General features: G+C 42.8%; 1 protein-coding gene across 12 annotated transcripts in view; it reads right to left on the bottom strand.

Moving 5' to 3' along the window:
- LRRFIP2 (LRR binding FLII interacting protein 2) overlaps positions 1–19,188 on the bottom strand; it is a 56,035-nt gene extending 36,847 nt beyond the window's left edge. For 4 of the 12 annotated variants that reach the window (XM_082192811.1, XM_082192818.1, XM_082192815.1 and 1 more), the window contains exons 1-9: positions 18,770–19,186; positions 7,691–7,839; positions 7,365–7,451; positions 5,761–5,811; positions 3,745–3,798; positions 3,596–3,640; positions 2,978–3,046; positions 1,794–1,856; positions 181–255 (exon numbers count right to left, since the gene is read on the bottom strand). In XM_082192811.1, the coding sequence (XP_082048937.1) occupies positions 181–255; positions 1,794–1,856; positions 2,978–3,046; positions 3,596–3,640; positions 3,745–3,798; positions 5,761–5,811; positions 7,365–7,451; positions 7,691–7,780 (534 nt within the window). In that variant the 5' untranslated portion in view covers positions 7,781–7,839; positions 18,770–19,186. Of the gene's footprint in view, positions 1–180; positions 256–1,793; positions 1,857–2,977; positions 3,047–3,595; positions 3,641–3,744; positions 3,799–5,760; positions 5,812–7,364; positions 7,452–7,690; positions 7,840–18,769 lie in introns of those variants that run through there. The other 8 variants (XM_082192817.1, XM_082192819.1, XM_082192820.1 and 5 more) reach the window with 7 other exon arrangements.
- Between the last annotated feature and the right edge of the window lie 733 nt (positions 19,189–19,921).

The following is a 19,921-nucleotide window of genomic DNA, read 5'->3' as shown; positions in this document are numbered from 1 at the left end:
TATGTAAAACAAAAGAGAGCAGTAGATTTGGAAATCACATGCATCCTCAAAATTCAGTTGTTAATCCAAACACCAAAAATCAAGCAGCGCTTTTCTGTTAGACTAGAGCATGGCAGCTAACATTGCAATAACTCATGTCTAAATAAGACTGTTTAGTAAAATAAAATAAGTTACACAAACCCGAGGATGGTAGGTAGAAAGTGGTTTGCTATGCCTAAGGCTGCTGTAGTTTCGTTGGTCATGGTAAAATCCACTCTGCCAAAAATATATTACAAAGTTGAAAAAAGTATTCAAACTCAAACATGTAAGGATATATTGGTATTTACTGGAGTATACAAGTCATATGATAAGTTGTGGTGCTCTGAAGCACCAATATATATTGAATTTTGGATGAGCAAGCAGCTGTTTATATATCAATGTGCTCTATGTCACACAATGAGCCTCATACTGTACACAGTTTTTAGGGCCAGATGCCTTTACCAAATGAAAGCAGCTAAATGTTTATATTGGACTGTACTATTACCCCTTTTTTAAAAGAGTGGACTAGAATGGTATCCACTGGTGTCCCCTCCACTAAAGTTGGGCATCTGACAGAAAAATGGGGAAGCTGGCAATTTCCCCTTCCCCTAATGCTCAACCACCATACCTCCCTAAATCTGTTCTGGAGGGGTTTGGGAACTTGTCAAAAACTGCCTCCCTCTTCATTTGCTGATGGACGTCTTATTTTTTAAATTATTAAATTTCTATACTGCCCTTCATCCAAGAAGCACAGGGCAGTTTGCAATATACAAACAAAAAAGCAAACAAACAAACTATAGTAACAAGCAAAAACAGTACTCACTCCCCGCAGTTTAAAAGGCCATAGACTGTTTAAATAGCCAAAGGCCTTGGGAGATGAGGGATGTTTTTGCTTTACACCTAAAGATGTGTAATAAAGGGACCAGGAGAGCTTCTCTGAAAAGAGCATTCTATAAACAGGAAGCTACTGCAGAAAAGGCCCATTTTTGTGTTGCTGTCCTCCGGACCTGCCGCTATGATGATCACACTAAACCATGGTTTAGTACAATGCATGAATGTGGCCAGAAGTACTGAAAACATCATTTAATTAGAATTAAAGTAGAACTACTTATTGCAAGGTTCTTATAAGACTAAATAGCAACTTATGCCTGCTCCATGAGAAGCCAAGCTTTATCATCCATAAAACAAATTGCCTACAAACTTGTTTGTCCTAAAAGTCTCCAAACATAAGTGTTCTCAAACTGTGTACAAATGTTTTCTAGAAATCCAGACATTTAAACTGTGTTGCAATAATTCATTTAAGTGGTTTCATATGTTTACTTCAATTCAAATATCTAACCTTATATAGGCTGTTCCTCAATGGAATCTGAAGCACTCATTACTGGGGGGCTTAACAGATTCCTGTGCCCACTGAGAACAGATACAGAACTAGAAACAAAGCTTTACTTTCATGAGGGCAACATGAAGGTCAATAATTCAAAACATTTCAGAAAAACCTCGAAAAGGGATAACAGGGGAAAAAATCCAGGTGGAGAGAAGTTAGCCTAGTAGGTAAAGTTCTTTACCATTCCTGGTGTCAAGCACCCTGTCGCTTCTGACTTTTCATGCTTCCATTGCATAATGCTGGAAAAGAGTCTGTACCGTAAGCAAGATCTCTTTTTAACTTAGATGAAGTACCTTATACAACCAATATACCAAATATATGTGGGGGAATATTGTATAGAGAAACCACGAAGAGGTAAAATTATATCAATTCCCTAATTGAAAACACTAACCAAAAGATCTTTATTAGAGCTAGAAGACTTCTTCCCACCATAAGAGTCTCCATGAGCATGGCTCTGTTGAGTAAAGATTTAGAAAGTTACCATCAAGGAGCAGTAGTATCCACAGAAACAATGCTAAACCACCATGTGATAGTTCAAAAACAATGTAAAATGGAACTTTATTAACCACTGATCTATCCAATGAGAAAAAAGAAAAGGAAATTGAACAAACTGGTTTGGCAGAAACAGCATATAGATTAGACTTGAACTCGGCAACATACTGAATTTATTTATTTTACTATTTTTGCATTGCTCAGAACTTTGCTTTGACATGCATTTACATGATTCACCACAGGGTGTAAACAGAGAAATCACAGATGACATTAGTTTTCATTCTTTTTAATGATATGCAGAAAGCCATTGGCAGAAGTGATACAAGTCTGAACACAAACACAAGAGCTGAAACAAAAGAACCTCTCACAAATACAAGCCATTAAGTATAATTAAAATTAGTAGGCAGAGATAAAGATGTGTTCCCATTTCTATTATCCCTCACACACTGCTATTTTACATATGTTCTATACATAATGCAATTTGCAATAGGCCTCCAAAAATATGATGAAATTTAGACAAAAATATGTGGTTTTGTGTAATACTGGCTTTAAGCTAGTGGAATTGCTACTACTTGCAAAGGGCTCTCTGGAATAGTATGGGAAATGTCATGGAGGACTGCAACTGGTAGAAGAATTGAAAATTGGGGTGTCTTGCCCTGTACAAATGGAAGTGTTTCAGCCAGCCTAAAGCCATCTCATGTTTTTGTCTCCCATTTCTCTTGCCCCCACCCAGGGCTCACTTAAGGTTAAATGTCTTGAACTTCTAAGTTCAAATATTTTATTAAAACTGAAATATTGAGGGGGGTCGTCCAACACTGTACCAGGATTTTCCCTTCTCTGCTCCCCTCCCCTCTGCAGTTCCCAGCCTCTTCATGTTGGCTGGAAGGTTGGGGGTCCTCTGAAAGAGATGGGGGGGGGCTTCAGGGGGAGGCAAGGAAGGGGGAGATTAGTTTGTGACAGCAGAAGTCTGCTGCACAAGTGACTGGCAACAATCAGATAACATCCTTTGCCACCAGTATTCCTCGTCAGTATGCACAAAGTGCTATGTGAACAAATCACAACATGCTCATCAATACTACGCACCACAAGATCTCTTCGCCTGGAAGTACTTGCTCTGCTCCTGTGTGACCCAGTGGCATCCAAGGAGGTACTCTTAAGAACCAAATTGTAAAAGACAAGTATGTGTGCAGTTTTTTTCCTTAGCTGTTGATAACTAAGTCATTTAACACTGACTATATTAATTTTAAATTGACAAAAGGGAAACATTTATTCAACTTTGACATTCATGTTTTAACCCTTAGAATACTAGCATTCAATGTTCTTCTGACCAGAGGATTCAGTTTCTGTTTCCATGCAGTGTTACAAATCTATAGGGATACAGACCCAATGTTGAGATTATGATGGCAACCCAGGTAAGCACCAATGCAGATATAATTTAAAGCAAGTTACCTTGATTAAAGAATCCACTGAAATCAGTGGGCTTATGTTAGTCATGACTAACTCAAGTCCTTCCATTTCAATGGGTCTACCCAGACTATGACTTAGTAATATACCACCAGTTATCTTTGCAGCTTTAAAATATTCTGTATCAATTCCATAAAAATTAAAATTTTGGTTGAAATGAGAAATCAAAGAAACAATCTGCATGAGCATAAAAGAATGTTTTATGAACTTGATCAAAGGCAAAATATGAGTACTAACCCTGTGGCTACCAGTAGTTCGAGTGGACACCAAGTCATCAGCACCCTAATTACAAAATTAAATTAAAAATGAAGTGCCACATTTAAAAATGAACAAAAAAGATAAAAGGAAGGAAGGAAGAAAAACAGATTTGATAGGTTAGTACAAACCAGGTATGACCGCCGGCTGGACCTGTGTGAATCCCTAGCCTTCTCTGAATCTTCCTAAGAAAGGAAACACCAGATGATGTTACTTAAGAAAAGGAGGAAAAGTCAGAAGACCAAAAAGAACACAGCTAAAAAGAATTATCCACAAAAATTACTCAGAAACAGCAGAAAGTACTCATTTACTGTTCACATCAGACAGACACCCATTCTTCTTTCATGTAAACATCATAGCAGCTTAACCTAATATCTCAGATTACTCAATAAAATACGGTAACAAAACAGTTATCATTAGGGTTGCAACCAGATTTTTTTTAATATGAAAACCACGCATGTAAGTATTTCTGAAGCAAAAATATTAATTTGTTTATAGATTGTGTACATGTAAGTCACAGCAGGCATCTTGGAAGAAGTATTCATCTAAGACAGAGCTTTCCAAACTGTGTTGCGACATGTTAGTGCGTCGGCTGCAGTGTGTAGGTACGTCTCACAAACGCTCTCTGCACTCCTCCCAGGGCTGGAAAGAAGGGTTTAGTTTAACCTTCAGTTTGCTAGTAAAACTGAATTACTGCGTCATGAAATGATGCATGTATAAAAAGTGTGTCACCAACATAAAAAGTTTGGAAAGCTCTGTTCTAAGAGAATGTAAATATTATTTAAGAGTATGTTTCCCATTTGTGTAAACACCGGTTTTAATAAAAAAATTTAATAAAGATTTGTTGTCCAATTCTCAACCCCATTTTTAGCCATTTAAAAACCAAGTAATCCAACTGATTTATCCATAGAGTGATTTAATCCAACTTGCATGATAGTCTTAATTGCTGGTGTGCAATAGTCACCTATACTGACAGATATCTGCCATCTACATGGAGAAAATATCTTACAGTTAGAACTTCAAAATGCAACACGGTACAATTTGGAAAACAATATGAATTGAGAGTGATAGTAAGGGGAAAGCTTATCTATGCCCATACTTGTTCAGGAGAGTTCCCAACCCCCAAGAAAGACTGTTTAGGGTGAGGGACACTGAGTGCAGGACAGAGATGATTTTTTTGCACAAAAGGTCTTTGGCCTGCACAATCTTTGGATCTAGCCCATAATATCCAGACGAATGGATTGTGTATTTCAGGTACTGAGAAAATGTGTTTCTCAAAAAAAAAAAAAAATCATTCATTCTAAGTTTAGCTCAGTCGGTAGAGCATGAGACTCTGAATCTCAGGGCCATGGTTTTGAGCCCCATGTTAGGCAAAAAGATTCTTGCATTGCAGAGGCTTGGACTAGTTGGCCTTTGTGGTCCCTTCCAGCTCTACAATTCTATGATTCTACTTATTGATAAAAAGACGTGGGTGGCACTGTGGTCTAAACCACAGAGCCTAGGACCAGCTGATCAGAAGGTCGGCGGTTCGAATCCCTGTGACGGGGTGAGCTCCCGTGGCTCGGTCCCTACTCCTGCCAACCTAGCAGTTCGAAAGCACGTCAAAGTGCAAGTAGATAAATAGGTACCACTCCGACGGAAAGATAAATGGCGTTTCCGTGCGCTGCTCTGGTTTGCCAGAAGTGGCTTAGTCATGCTGGCCACATGACTCGGAAGCTGTACGCTGGCTCCCTCAGTCAATAAAGCAAGATGAGCACCGCAACCCCAGAGTCGACCACGACTGTACCTAATGGTCAAGGGTCCCTTTACCTTTACTTATTGATAAATTTTGGGAAGAATCCTCAAATGAAGAAAGGCCAAGGAAATGTTGGGACCTCATTGTCTTGTATTAATTCATATAAAATAGACAGTGTTATTAGTGATATGAAGTTATTCCCCTTAGGCTTCCACTTATTCAGTACTGGAATGATAAAAATAACTAAGAACACAACCAAGCCAAAGTTAAATATTTGTAAATCCCACAGTTGGGAGACACGTCATTTTGATACTTGAATTTCACACACTGTACAAAATATTAGTAAATAAACACACCAATCATGTTAGTTTTCCAAGTGCAAAATTCCACACAACAGGCAATCCTGGCCTACCATCCACCTTTGGATATGTCCCCATTTTCTATCATAAGAACGTCGAGAAAGCTACAAAAAGGTAAAGATCATCTTATTTCTTCGCAAGAATAAACAATTTCCAAAAAGAAAATTTGCTCTTCCAAAGTGTTTGCTTTAAAAAAATTAAGTGTAATCAACATTCAAATATGGAAATGCTCTCTTTAAAACTTGTGTTGCATTTTATTATTTCACCTCTACAGCTATATCAAGTACTATTCACAAACTAAGATTACTTCTGTTTAAATGCACATCAGGAAAAGCCAAAGGCAGTATGATTGAATTTCTTGTCAAATACATTAGAAATGATCCATCTACATGTGTTTTATTTTGTTTCTACCATAACTGTTTATTTTATTTATTTGCAAAGAAGCCAGAACAGTGAGCAGGATGGATCCCGCTCGCTGTCCTGGCTTCGTTTTTAGCCTTGGGGCTGGGGGTCCGGGAGCGAAGGCGAGGTTGCCGCCCGCAAGCCTTGCGAGCCCGCGGGAACTCCCCCCCCGGCGCGCAAGGCTTGCGGACACCTGCACGAAGCACGGGGCATCCTCTGGAGGGAACCCCGTGCTTCGAGCTGCAGGCTGCCACCTGCAAGCCTTGTGAGCCCGCGGGAACTCCCGCCGGGCTCGCAAGGCTTGTGGATAGCTTCCTGAAGCCTGGAGAGCGAGAGGGGTCGGTGCGCACAGACGCCTCTCGTTCTCCAGGCTTCAGCGAAAGCCTGCATTCGCCCCATAGGACGCACACACATTTCCCTTTCATTTTTGAAGGAGAAAAAGTGCATCCTATAGGGCGAAAAATACGGTAAAACTGTTCACTATCCGTTACTCAAACAGAGTCACTTTAATTCACTAAGAATACATTTTGCAATTTATCTGAAGAAATTTGGCCTCACTCTAAGCATATACCATGATACAGTGCTGAATACAGAAGTATAAAGATATTTTAAAATCATCTGAGGCTCCTCCACATGCAGCTGCTGGGTGACCTTGGCCCAGTCACGTTTCTTTGAAGTCTCTCAGCCCCACTCACCTCACAGAGTGTTTGTTGTGGGGGAGAAAGGGAAAGGAGAATGTTAGCCGCTTTGAGACTCCTGAAGGGGAGTGAAAGGCGGGATATCAAATCCAAACTCTTCTTCTTAAGAGACTCAACATTGTTTCAGTTTTGACAGAAATACAATCCTATTTTTTGAAAGATGATCCTAGCTGCTTTTGCAAGTCTGGTTTATGTGTCATGTTTTCCAACTCCTAGGCAATAGTTGCCGATATTCCTAATCCATTGAAAACCTTTCTTTGTATAAACCCAAGTAACACTCAGACACCAAATTTCATGCTCACTGGGCATTCAGTTTGACACATATACAACATCTGATGTTTTCCTTTACAAGTGCAACACAACCTTAAAATTCAAGCTGAGCTTGAGGTCTGAATGGCATTCTACCAACTGAAAAGAAAATCACCCTGGCTTTCAGAGTGATGCTCAAGATGTGTAACAATGTCAAAGTAAGCGATTAGTTAATGTTATTTACTCTGATACATTGTTCTGAATTTAAGATTACCAAAATTTTGTTCTACATTTAACTGCTCCATTACCTCTTTCTGTTGTCGTTCCAATTCTCTCATGCGTATATCTCTTGCTTCTGCTCGTGCTGCACGTTTGGCTGCAAGCCGTGCTTCTGCCTGTTAAATTGAAAGAAATTTCATTTAAAAATGAAGTAGTCAAATTGGATTCAATAATACTTTTATTAAATGTGAGCATTAAGTGACTAATGGTCAAAGATCTCATTATCAAAATAATATACTTGGTGATACAGAACTGCAAACACAGTTTAAGAAATAACTTTACAACAATGAATGTAATGTGAATACGTGAATTCTTGTTTTCAAGATGCTTACAGTAAGATAGCAGTTTTACTAACCTCTCTAGCAATATGACCCAAAGCTTCATCTTCTGCAGAAAATCTATCTTTCACAGGAGTTCTTTTCCTTCCTGATCCAGGAGTTCCCATGATTAAATATGCTCTCAGTAATTTTCTTGCAAGATTTGGTTAGATCCAAGTGCTCAGATCTGAAATAAAGTGAAAAGATTATAAGGATCAATGTTTAAAATACATACCGTATTTTTCGCACCATAGGACACACCGGACAATAGGACGCACCTTGTTTTAGAGGGGGGAGAACAAGAAAAAAAAATTCTCCCCCTCTCTGCCCAGCGCCCCTTCAGCGAAGCGGCAGGAGGCGCTGCGCAGAGAGGGGGAGAACTTCCCCCCTCTTGTTGTCCCGCTCTAAAACAAGGTGCCGTTTAAGGTGCGTTCAGGCGGCTACCTTGGAAGCCTGGAGAGCGAGAGGGGTCGGTGTGCACTGACCCCTCTCGCTCTCCAGGCTTCAGGTTCCTTTCGACCTGCTCTTTGGGGCTGGCGGGGGGAAGCCCACCACCAGCCCCAAAGAGCAGGTCAGGGAGCAGCGGAAAGGCGCAGCGGAGAGGCTCCTGCCATAGCCGTGCGTCACCTCTCCAGCCGGGAGAGGGTCGTGGGGGGCTTCTTTAGCCCCGCGCGCGCTCTCCCGGCTGGAGAGGTGACGCGTGGCTATAGAGGCTCCTCTATATGTTGTGCTCAGATAATGAGGCACTGTTCAATGTTTAAAATTACCATTGGAATTTTAATTAAGCTGTAGCAGAAATTAAATACAGTAAAGCTTAACAATATTCTGTACTATAATGATCTAGAGTTCACTGGGAAACAACAAAACTAAAAATGTTTTGTTTTGGAAGCACACCTACTGATACAAGGGGGCATATCTACTGATGGAAGAAAAGCATTACTAGTCTTGACATCTGAACCAATACTTCCGATATGACACATACAGGGCAGTATCCCATCTCTCGCCATGTTTTCCCATCTCTCTCATGAATACCCTGCTCCAAATGAGCACTTTTGTCCCACTGCTACCCTCTCCTGCTTAACTGCAGGAACACATTTCTAATTTTAAAGTATTAATTAATTGATACTTATTACATTTATATACCACCATTATCTTCCAAGGATCTCAAGGTGGCTATGTGGTTCTCCTCCTTCCCATTTCATCCTCACAACAACCCTGTGAGGCAAGTTAGCCTAAGAAATGGTGACTGGCCCAAGGTCATTCAGTGAGCTTCACCTGAGTGGGGAACCTTAGTCTCTCAAGTTCTAGTCCAACACTCTAACTATTAAACCACACTGGATTTAGGCTGTTCCCAAAAACATTTAGAAGGGAGTAAGTTACACAGAGCTTATTGAGAAATGCTTATAAAGATATTTTCAGTCAAATTTCAGAAGATATTAAAGACAGCTCCTAGTGAATTAGTCAGCAATCCTAATCCCATTTCCCTGGGAATAAGCCTCATCTTCAAGGATAGACCCACATACAGTATGCTGTAGTAAACAGGGAAATTACCAGTGAATGGGGTACTGAAACCAAACTAGCCTGGTTGAGAGATGGCTGAAGGTGGCAAAGGTTGGTGCTACTTGAGCCACCAGCGGCAGGTTAGAGTCAAGGAACACCACTCAGAATACACACTTGCTCCTTCAAGACGAGTGCTATTCCATCCAGAACAGGCCACCTCCCTAATTCCCAGACATTAGAAACTGAAGACACACAGCTTCAGTTTCCTGGCCATCACCCAGCCCTTCACTGCCTCTGGATACCAGTCCAGCATTTGCACACCCACTCCAGACTCAGATGGATAGAGAGACTGAGCTGGGTATCATTTGCATATTGGCTGACACTGTACTCCAGATGACATCCCCTCAATCACTTCATACAGATGTTAAATGGTATAGGAGACAATGCATTGAGGACAGGTGGTGTCCTTAGCCATGGTTGGCACACAGGACTCAGCATCATAATCATGAAAAGACTGAAGAACTATTCATTCCATAATAGCATTTGACAAAGTCTGTACTTCTAGCATGCAATAACAACAACAAAAATTATTATTTATATGTCACCCATCTGATTGGGTGGCATATAAATAATAAAATATTTATTGAAGATAAAATCACATATCTAGGTTGCCACTTCTTCCACCTTTAATACTGCTATGACTCACAGAGTCATTACTGATGTCTTAGCTGTATGAGATCATAACACAAATGCTATCTCATAGCACAAAACAATTGTTTTATCGACTTCTTCAGACACAAAGCATCTATTATTTGTGGGAAGGGAAAGATGAGAATGAAAGTAGGATCAACAGCAGTCAAACTACGGTTTACATGAAATACCAGGATCAAACTCTGCAAGCTAACGCAAAATGTATCTTAACCCAGAGGGTTTCCAGCTTTTTGAGTCCACGGCTCCCTTAACTAACCACATTCTTTCTGTGGCACCCCTGTGGGGCTCAGGAGCCCAGTTATGTCATCCCTTGCCAGTAGAGCTGGCAGCCTCTCACCCCTGTTTGAACACCCTCCCTTGTGGAGTGTTCCCTCAGTGTTCTCTCTGCTCTCCTCTCCTTGGGAGTCCTCTGGGCAGCTGCAACTGCCGCCCCTGATTTCTGAGCTGCCCCCCTCTTCCCCAGAGAGGTTCCTCCTCACACTGCCCCACAGAGGCCTGGGAAACCCCCCTTGCCCAGCCCCAGAGGCACCATTCACCTGGGGATGCTGCAACAAATAGCTGTGCAAGACTTTGGGAGGCAGAGAAGCAAGAAGACATGAGAGGGAAGGAAGAAAAGAGAGACAGAGGACAGTGCTGCCCATGGCACCCCAGGGTACCATGGCACACTGGTTGGACACCACTGCCTTAAAAATTCAGATACTGAGGCAAATTATGATATCTCAAACTAGGATTAAGCAGCAGGACATCACTACTTGCAAGGGACGGGAGTGCGTAAGCCCAAGGCTCGTTCACATCTGAACACATGGCTTCTACAAATTAGCACACAAATCAAATATATCAACTCAGTTTCATTCCCCCCCCCTCAACTTCAGCTTCCAAACATGCTGGCTTTGTGAAGATCTTCTAATCACCCACAGGCAGAGAGCAATACTTCAGGATATCACTCTCAACCTCATCTACTACCATCTGCTCTGATGCCTGAGCCTGTGCCAACAGAATGTGTATCAAGTGTATGCAACACATTGAAGTATCTTGGTTAAGAATGTACTATAAATATACAAGACATAACTTTGCTTTTCTTTTTTTAAGGCACATATGGTCTTTAAAATCCACCTAGACAGGATAAAGTGATATAGTACGTGCAGCTTCTCCTTCAAAAAGCTTGGGACCAAATTATGTTACCATACAGCTACACGTAACACTAATTTAACACAGTCTTGTCCTTTGAAAAGTTTCCTCTGCCAAAGGGCCAGAACTGAACCAGTGTTGCATGCCACAGTAAATGCAGTTTGGACTTTAAACAGCATAACCACAATATGGTGATTGCAATGTTAGAAACAGTTTTTAAAATAAATTACAGCAACAAGAATAGGGTTATCCTAAAAATATGCCTTGAGTGTCAAATGTCAGGGTAAAGAGATGCATCTTCAGCATATGACTAAAACTGTCTAGTGATGGTGCTAGTCACACCTCTGCGGGAAGGGAATTCCACAACATAGGAGCTGCTACAACGAATGTCCTTTCCCAAGCTACCATGACCCATCTTTTGAAGATGGTGGAACTTCAAAAAGCCCTCTACTTATTATCTCAATACCTGAGAAGGCCTGTACAGAAGGTGGCCTTTTAGGTATTTGAGGCCTAAGTGGTTTAGGGCTGTAAACACTAATGTGGGCACCTTAAACTGGGCCCAAACTCAATGACTGATTTCTATGTAAGATCATGAGATCAGCTGCCTCAACTGTCACCTACCTGCTGACCGTTATAAAAACCAGCCTGCTTTGTTCCTTCTGCCTCTTTTCCTCACATATCATGTATTTTAGATTATAAACTGAGAGCTAGGACTGTCTTACTGGTGATCTTGTAAGTCATGCTGGAAATCTTTTTTGAATAAAGACTGGGGCAGAAAATAAAAGGTAAAAGAAATAAATAGGCACTACTCAGAATAGTATCAGCCAGCAGGGAACAGTCACTCAGCTTCCAATTTTTTTAAAAAAAGATACAGTGGTGCCTCGCAAGACGAAAATAATCCGTTCCACGAGTCTCTTCGTCTAGCAGTTTTGTCGTCTTGCGAAGCAACCCTATTAGCGGCTTAGCGCTATTAGCAGTTTAGCGGATTAGCGGCTATTAAAGGCTTAGCGGCTAAAAGGCTATTAGCGGCTTAGAAAAAGGGGGGGAGCGGGGGAAAAATCGGAACACTCGCAAGACGTTTTCGTCCGGCGAAGCAAGTCCATAGGGAAATTCATCTTGCGAAGCAGCTCAAATACGGAAAACCCTTTCGTCTAGCGGGTTTTCCGTCTTGCGAGGCATTCGTCTTGCGGGGCACCACTGTATATAATATCTGGGTACTCAGGGAAGAAAAGCCTAACTAAAAACATTATTTACACAACAGATTTTCACAGCAGTGAGATATATCAACAAGTGAGTCAGAGCACTAGTCCATCTAGTCAAGAGTGAGGAACCTTTTCCAACCAAAGAATCACATTCCATCAGAGATAACCTTTTAGGGGCTGCATGCCAGGGGTGGGCTGTGCTAGAGGCAAAAGCATATGAGATTATGTGGCTCTTTATTTCTTTTATAGGCTACATTCCAGCCACACAAAAGCAGTTTCTACATCTCCACCCCAATCTCTCCATCCCACAAGCTTTATCACAATTCAAGAACACATTCCAATCAGGCAAACACACTCAAGGAGGGCATGTAATAGGATTGGTGAGAGTTATGGGGGGGGGGATCCCAAGGGCCATATAGAAGTGGGCTGCATTTGGGACCCAGCCTGAGCATCCCTATCCCCGATACAGCTCAATATTATCTGTTCTGTTTAGCAATGTCTCTCCAAATCCTGGTATTTCCCAGCCCTGGTACTTTTTAAGAGGAGATGACAGGAGCTGTACTTGGGACGTTAAGTTTGCAGTGTATACGGTCTATCACTGAACTAACAATGCTGCAAAATGATGCCTGGAAATTCAGAAAGGTTACTGAATAATAAAAAAATCTGATATTTGGCTGATTAACATTCTACGGCTTTTAAAATGTATTTCTGGGAGGATTATTGATTTGCTTCTTTATGTATTTTGTATTTTCATTTTACATTTTTCTGATGTGAACCGTCCTGAGATCTTTGGATGAAGTGCGGTACACAAATTTTAATTAATTAATTGATGATGATGATGATGATGGAAAGGAAAAGGAAAAACACACAAAAAGCACTTCTGTATTGATACCAATAATATATAAATAGGCTATAAACTGGTTGTTGCCTATATCTGGTTTCACCTGCCTCCAATGTTTCCCTCTCTGCCAGAATGTATGAATGCTGAGATGTTTGTGAAACATCTAGTTTCCCTAAATAAATTAGAATGTTGATGTAACTTACATAAGGGAAAGATCAATAGATATGGAGACAGCTTTAGAGAGCAAGCATTTCCACTGCTGTAGCATTTTCATTCTTGTAACATTTATTTCCTTTCTTGGTGCAATGCAATGAGTTGTTAATTGCCGTATTTTTCGACCCCATAGGACGCACCGGCCCATAGGACGCACCTAGGTTTTTTTTTGGGGGGGGGGAATAAAGTAAAAAAAATTATTTCCCCCCCCCAGGTGCGGGGCTGGGGCGGGGGAAGCCCGAGCTTCCCCCGACCCCAGCCGCCAGAACAGGCTGCTATCCGCTAGTCGTGGGAGAGCCACGTAACTTCGTGCGGCTCTCCCACGGCTAGCGGAGCGCTGTGCGAAGCCTGAAGCTTGGGGCGTGCTGAGCTCAGCGTGCCCCAAGCTTCTGGGTGCTGGCAAGGTCTCTGCTAGCCGTGGGAGAGCTGCATCTCCCACGGCTAGCGGATAGCTTCCTGAAGTCTGGAAAGTGAGAGCCTGCATTCGCCCCATAGGACGCACACACATTTCCCCTTCATTTTTGGAGGGGAAAAAGTGCATCCTATAGGGCAAAAACTACGGTACTTTTAAACTCCTAGAAGTGGAATAGCTAAACCTTTTTGGCCTTAGGACCACACTGATGGTTGACAAATTCTCTAAAGACTGCATGTCAGTGATGGGCATATTCAGAATGATCACTGCACACTTCCCATCCCGCACTCACATACACAGACAGGTAGGTACACATTCAGAGTGCAGTAACAGACAGAGAAAAGAGCATTTCCCCCCTTTCCATCACAACACTGAACTAAGGGAGGAACTTCTCTTTCCTCCACATACCTTGTAAAGGAGTGCCTTCTCCGTCTGCTGCAGTGTCACTGCAACAAGGGCTTCGAGCTCAGAGCTCTGAAAACAGGAAGCTGAGCTCCAAAGGATTCTTGCAACAGCACAGCACCAGAAGGAGAAAAAGCTCCTTTGCAAGGCAGACTGAAGCAGAGGCACCCAATTTTTTAAGGGCTGGCAGCCCCACTGTATACCACAGTGAAACAGGAGCAGAAAGGGGCACAGAGTTGAAGGAAGAAGGGAACAAAAGGAAAGTCCTCACGATACTTGAGAAAAGGGGACAAAACTCAATGGCACTTCAGAGGGAGGAGGCATGGGCCAATAAGCCTGAAAAGACAATGGGACAGAATGTATTTTATGTACCAATTTTACTAACCAGTCAAATCTTGGTTAGTTACCAGTGATTACAGAATCAGAGATATTCCTAATCCAAAGTGTTGCACCACATCTCTTCTTTTACCTAACTGAACAAAGTTTGACTGGCAGATAGTTTAGCGGGGAGGGGGGACAGAGATGAGTGTGATAGACTCCTCATCCCCTATTGTTATGCCAATTATGAACAATATGGCTAGTTGGCAAATGAATGGACATGAGCTGAATGGCTATTGCTCCAGGCTGTCTTTTCACCAGGCCAAGGTCTAGGCCAGGGGGCTGCAACCCGCGGCTCCGGAGCCGCATGCGGCTCTTTTACATCTTTGCTGCGGCTCCGGGGTGGATACTAGCGAGGGGAGGAGGTGCATTGTGCGCCCCGACACTCCTCACTGTGGCGGGTGCTGTACTGGCTGTGACGTTGCATGGGGGCGGTGCGTGCGTTAGTCACGCACCGTCCCAACGTCACCTTCCCACCCGCTGTCAGATCGTGGCTCCAGAGATATATTTGTTTTAAATGTCGCAATGGTTTTGCGGCTCCCAGTTGTTGTTTTTTCTTCGGAAACGGGTCCAAGTGGCTCTTTTTGTCTTAAAGGTTGCAGACCCCTGGTCTAGGCCATTGCAATTCTCCCAGCCCCAAAAGACACAATCTAAAGCCACTGTAGTACTTATAGCAATGGAAGGTAGTCTCTACATTATCAGAGGTCAGGTCTCTATATTCTGCTCCACCCTTCCAGCTGCAGGGCTGTAAGATTTCATTCTAAACTTTCACTTGACCTTTTAACTTTCTCCTGCAGCATCTATGAAGGCCATTAATAATACAGCTCTAAAGCGCCAACCTTTCTAACTATTGGTCTTACATGACACTGACACAATTCAGGGGTGGCCTTAAGCTTTAACCAAGTTCTCATCTGGGTCACTGCTGTTGCACCCAGCTCTGCCCACTCTGCCTAACTTTAAAAAGGCATGCAGAAGAGGTGAGAAATAATAAGTAAGAAGTGCACAGCCAGATGAACTTTCATCCAAGTGCCAAAAGTCAGGGGTGTGAGAAGGGATTAAGTAGCTACAATGGCCCAATGAGAACTAGTGAACTGGCTGCCCCAAAGCAATATTTTGTGCCATAGGAATGGAATCAGCAACTGAATTGTCTATAATAAGATAATTGGGGCATCCTTCTATGTAATAAGATAGGTTAGAAATCAAATAAGTGACAAAATAGTCACATGATACAAGTTACAATGCCAAACCTTTAGAGTTTGGCAGAAAAGCTTAAGTTCTATGCTTCCTGATTATTAGTATTATTTTTTTACCATTTAACAAAAATGAACTCATATAATCTTCCTCATCTTGCATTCTGTGGTTCATTAAATGAATGTTCTCAAAGTCTAGCCATAGCCCACCATTACAGACATTGCTTTTCATTCTATAACTTACTGAAATATTTTTAAATAACCATAGCACCGAGATTACCGTAGTTTCTTTGGGTTCTCCCTGAATCATAGGCCTGTAACAGTAGCATAGCATCCTGTTACTTTGTATACACTAACTAGAGAAAAGTCATAATGAAAATCAAATCATTCACTTGCAATGCTGCCAAAGATTGCTCTACAACTGGAAACTACCACAACTCCAGTCATCTTTCATGACTCACAATGAGCTGACTCAATATGCTCAGAAGTTCTTGACTTTAGAACACTCTGTGACTTAAAGTGGAAAAAAATTCAGTCTCCGTGTTATCTCGTCTCATTAGATAAGAAAAATACCACCACCTATTTCAGTAAGTTTGTATTTACATCATGAATTTCATTCAAATATACAGCTGAAGTAACTGGAACTATCTATGGAATTATTCTGTACCAGACAGAAAAAATTGCTCCTGAGGAAAACTTCCCAAGCAGTTTTTTTAAAATGGAACTATAATTTATACAGACTGAGAACATAAAGTAACCAGAAGAGTGATGTATTTGGTATATATTCTGTACCATGATCCACACAACCATTCTTAAACCGCAGATAGACACGTTTTTATAAAAGTTAACTCTTCAGTCCTACTATACGGCTCAAGATACAGTATGGTAAGAATTACGGAAAACTGCAGTTTTTAGCAAGACAGGAATTCAATTTCCAGGATAAAAATTAGCATCTAATTAAGTTAATATGGCAGTTCACAGTGCTGAACATAATTATGTGCTGGACATCTAATTCGTTGGCTGTATGTGTGGTAACAAGTGTTTTTCTGCATAACTTTGAGTATCCCCTTGAAAAAAGCACTGCTGGTAACCATGAAGCACTGATAAACATACCACAAATAATTCCATTTCAAATGAATAGTTACTGTATAGCAGACTATTTCCCCTCTTATTATACAAAATCATATATCACTTAGCATAAAACTACCAAAGTAATATTCAACTTAAAAATACAATATATCATAAAAGCAATGTACAAATAAAAGAAATAAATATTGATCAATGGAACATATAGCTGGAGTCACTCTTCTGAAAAGCCTATGTGAACAAAAAGTCCTCTTTGACCAATAGAACTAATTTTCCCAAGGAAAGGGGTACTTGATTCTTTCCCCACATAGCATAATAAGGTAGAAAAAAAAGACAACAATAGACAGTGCCTTCCTCACACTCTTGAGGAAAATAACTTTTATCTACAGTTGCATAGCATGTAGAACACTACACTGTAGTCCAAACAGATTTATGTCAGAATAAACACAACTGAAAACATTTATTGCTTCTCCACTTCCCCCCTTCTTTAATATCAGGCCTCAATAAACAGAGGAACAAGAGAGATATGGCTATATACAATGTAAAGAGTGGGATAAACACACAATGTGAGGGCAGGAGACACCTCTGCCCAGCTCTTTACAAGAGTTTCAGGGCACTTGAGGCCATTCTGACGTCACACAAGCACACCCTTGATAGTCCCAACTCATTAATCTGAAAGAAATACTCAGTTCTCCACTCACTGTCACTATCACAGACTGCAGCTCCCACTTCAACTATCAGTACATCCATCTTACTGAAATCTTGTATTTGTAGAACATGCATGTGTACCTAGTGTATAAACCGTAGGCCCTGTGTTACAACAAAACCCATCTACTCAAAGGGTGGAAAAATCCTAGTTCCTTTCCCATCACAACAGAGTAGAACTGGGGATTAAAAACAATTGAAGGGTAATTAATCTTTGTTAAGTGATCTTGAATATACGCCCTGACAAGGTATTTAAACAATGCATAAAAGGGTAATGAACATGGATTAACTGACAAGTCCATACTTCAATATTATCGCTGTGCCAGCACACTTTCTAAAATGTTAAGAGACAGAATCAGTCCTACTGAAATCAATGTGAAACTTTAGCTGGGATTTAAGCACAACTAACCAACTCTGCATCCAACCCATTGAGATTATCGGGATTAAGTTTAAGATCGCAAAAGCGAGGAAATTTCCCTTTGTAAAGCTGCTTCCACAGATCTAAAGAACTCTTACAGCAGACTCTTATGGAGTGTAATTTAGATGCTATACTCAGCAGGAGCTGGGATCTATTTTTTGCCTATGGAAGGTTGCAAATGATAAATCGCAATAGTTACTTAGCACTACTTACTCCCCAGACCCGTCCTGCCCCAGCCTTCAGTGGATCTAATTTGCAAGTGCAAGATGTTGAGGGTCGCAGCCCTGAAGATAGCAAGACTCCTCTCAGGATCCAGAACTGGCAACCCAACCCTTTAAATCTTCTACAGAAGACCCAGAAATTTCATTCACCACGATGGAGGGGGAAGCTCCTTCCTTGCCTGCAAGGCCACGGACAGCTGAGGCTGTACCATCGGGAAGGGACACCCCGGTTCATCTAGTCCAACCCCTTCCCTTGCAGGAAACGTGGGGCTCGAACCTGCCACAATAAGATTCAGAGTCTCATCCAGTGCTTCTCAAACCTGGGTCGCGGGCTGTTGTTGGACTACAACTCCCATCATCCCTAGCTAGCAGCACCAGCGGTCAGGGGCGATGCGAACTGTAGTCCGCCCCCCGCCAGGGGACCCGCGGTTGAGAAGCACTGGGTGAGTCTCTTAGGGCGGGTTCGAGGCCCACGTTGGGCGAAAGGTTCCTGCGTGAAAGGGGGTCGGACTAGATGACCCCGGGTGTCCCTTTCCAACCGGAGCCTCGCCTCGTCAGGAACGCCGGGAGTTCCTCGCGCGGCGGCCAGCCTCCTTCCCTTCCCCGCCCCGACGCCTTCCGGCATGCCCAGGGCCACCGTCGGGATCCCCACCCATCCCCTCAGGCGACGGAGCCCGCCCGCCCGCCCCAAAGCTCCCGGGTTCCCTCACCAGAAGCCGCCTCCGTCCGGAAGGGTCAGCAGCGAGGGCGACGACGGGCCGGCAAGGGCGGGGCAGCCGAGAAGGGCCCGCAGCTACCGAAAGCGGAGAGGCGCGGCGGGACGGGAGCTCAGCCTGAGGGAGCCCTTGGGCGCGCGACGCCGACTCGGGACGGCGGTTGCTGGGCGGCGGTTGGGCTCCTTCGCCTCGCGCCGGCGGTTGGCTTCGAATGGCCCTCAGGATTCCGAGGAGGGCGCGAGCGAGCGGCCGCTCTCTTAAGCCCCGCCCCCTCGCGGCTGCTTCTTCTTCTCCTCCTTCTTCCTATTGGCTTTGGGTTTTTTTGTTACGGCCGCCGTCGCCGCGCGCTCCGAGTGTCACCGCCGGCGACCCGACAGCTCGGGCAGCTGCGAGCGCGGAGGGCTTTCGCCACACACAGGCGGCGACGCGCATGCGTTACTTCCTGAGCAGATCAGGAGGAGGTGGAGTCTCAGGAGGCAGGCGCATGCGCAGAAGTGGCGGCGGCGAGAGGCGTGGCTTGCTGCTGCTTTTGCCGGAGGTTGATTGCGGCTCCGCGGGAGGGAGTCAAGGTCTCTGCTGCCCGCTGGGTTAGCGGGGCCGCTGAAGGCGTTACTGCGAGCCTTACGGCAGGGTCACACGCAGCAGCTGACACGCACATATCACCATCATTATTATTCTTACTTTGTTTACATGTATTTATCCACCGTCCTGGTGGGGAATCAAGGCGGCTTACGGATAAAAAAAGAACAGCTAAAAACATGGGTGGGATCATTAAAAAAAGAATTAGACATTTATAGATGTGTGTGGCTTTAATTCTATTGAAACCCAGCCAGATGGGTGGGGTATAAATAATCATAATAATAAAATTATTACACACACACATATATATATATATGTGTGTAATAATTTTATTAATATATATAATAATAAAATTATATATTTTTAATAAAATTAAATCACATATATATGTGTGTGTGCACATATATATGTAGACGAGTGTTTATATATATATGTATGTGCTTTCGTAGATTTTCACGGGTACAGGAATGCAGGTTTTGGTGTCTTCGGGTGTCTTCCCGTGTAAGAGTCGGGGTGTCTGGGCGACGTTTCGACGAGGTCTCACTCGTCATCTTCAGGCTGGTGCTT

This window comes from Podarcis vaucheri, assembly GCF_965113315.1.
Source record: "Podarcis vaucheri genome assembly, chromosome: 12".
NCBI lineage: Eukaryota > Metazoa > Chordata > Lepidosauria > Squamata > Lacertidae > Podarcis > Podarcis vaucheri.
The sequence above is the reverse complement of the archived record's forward strand: the minus strand, read 5'-3'. Positions and strand labels throughout refer to the sequence as shown.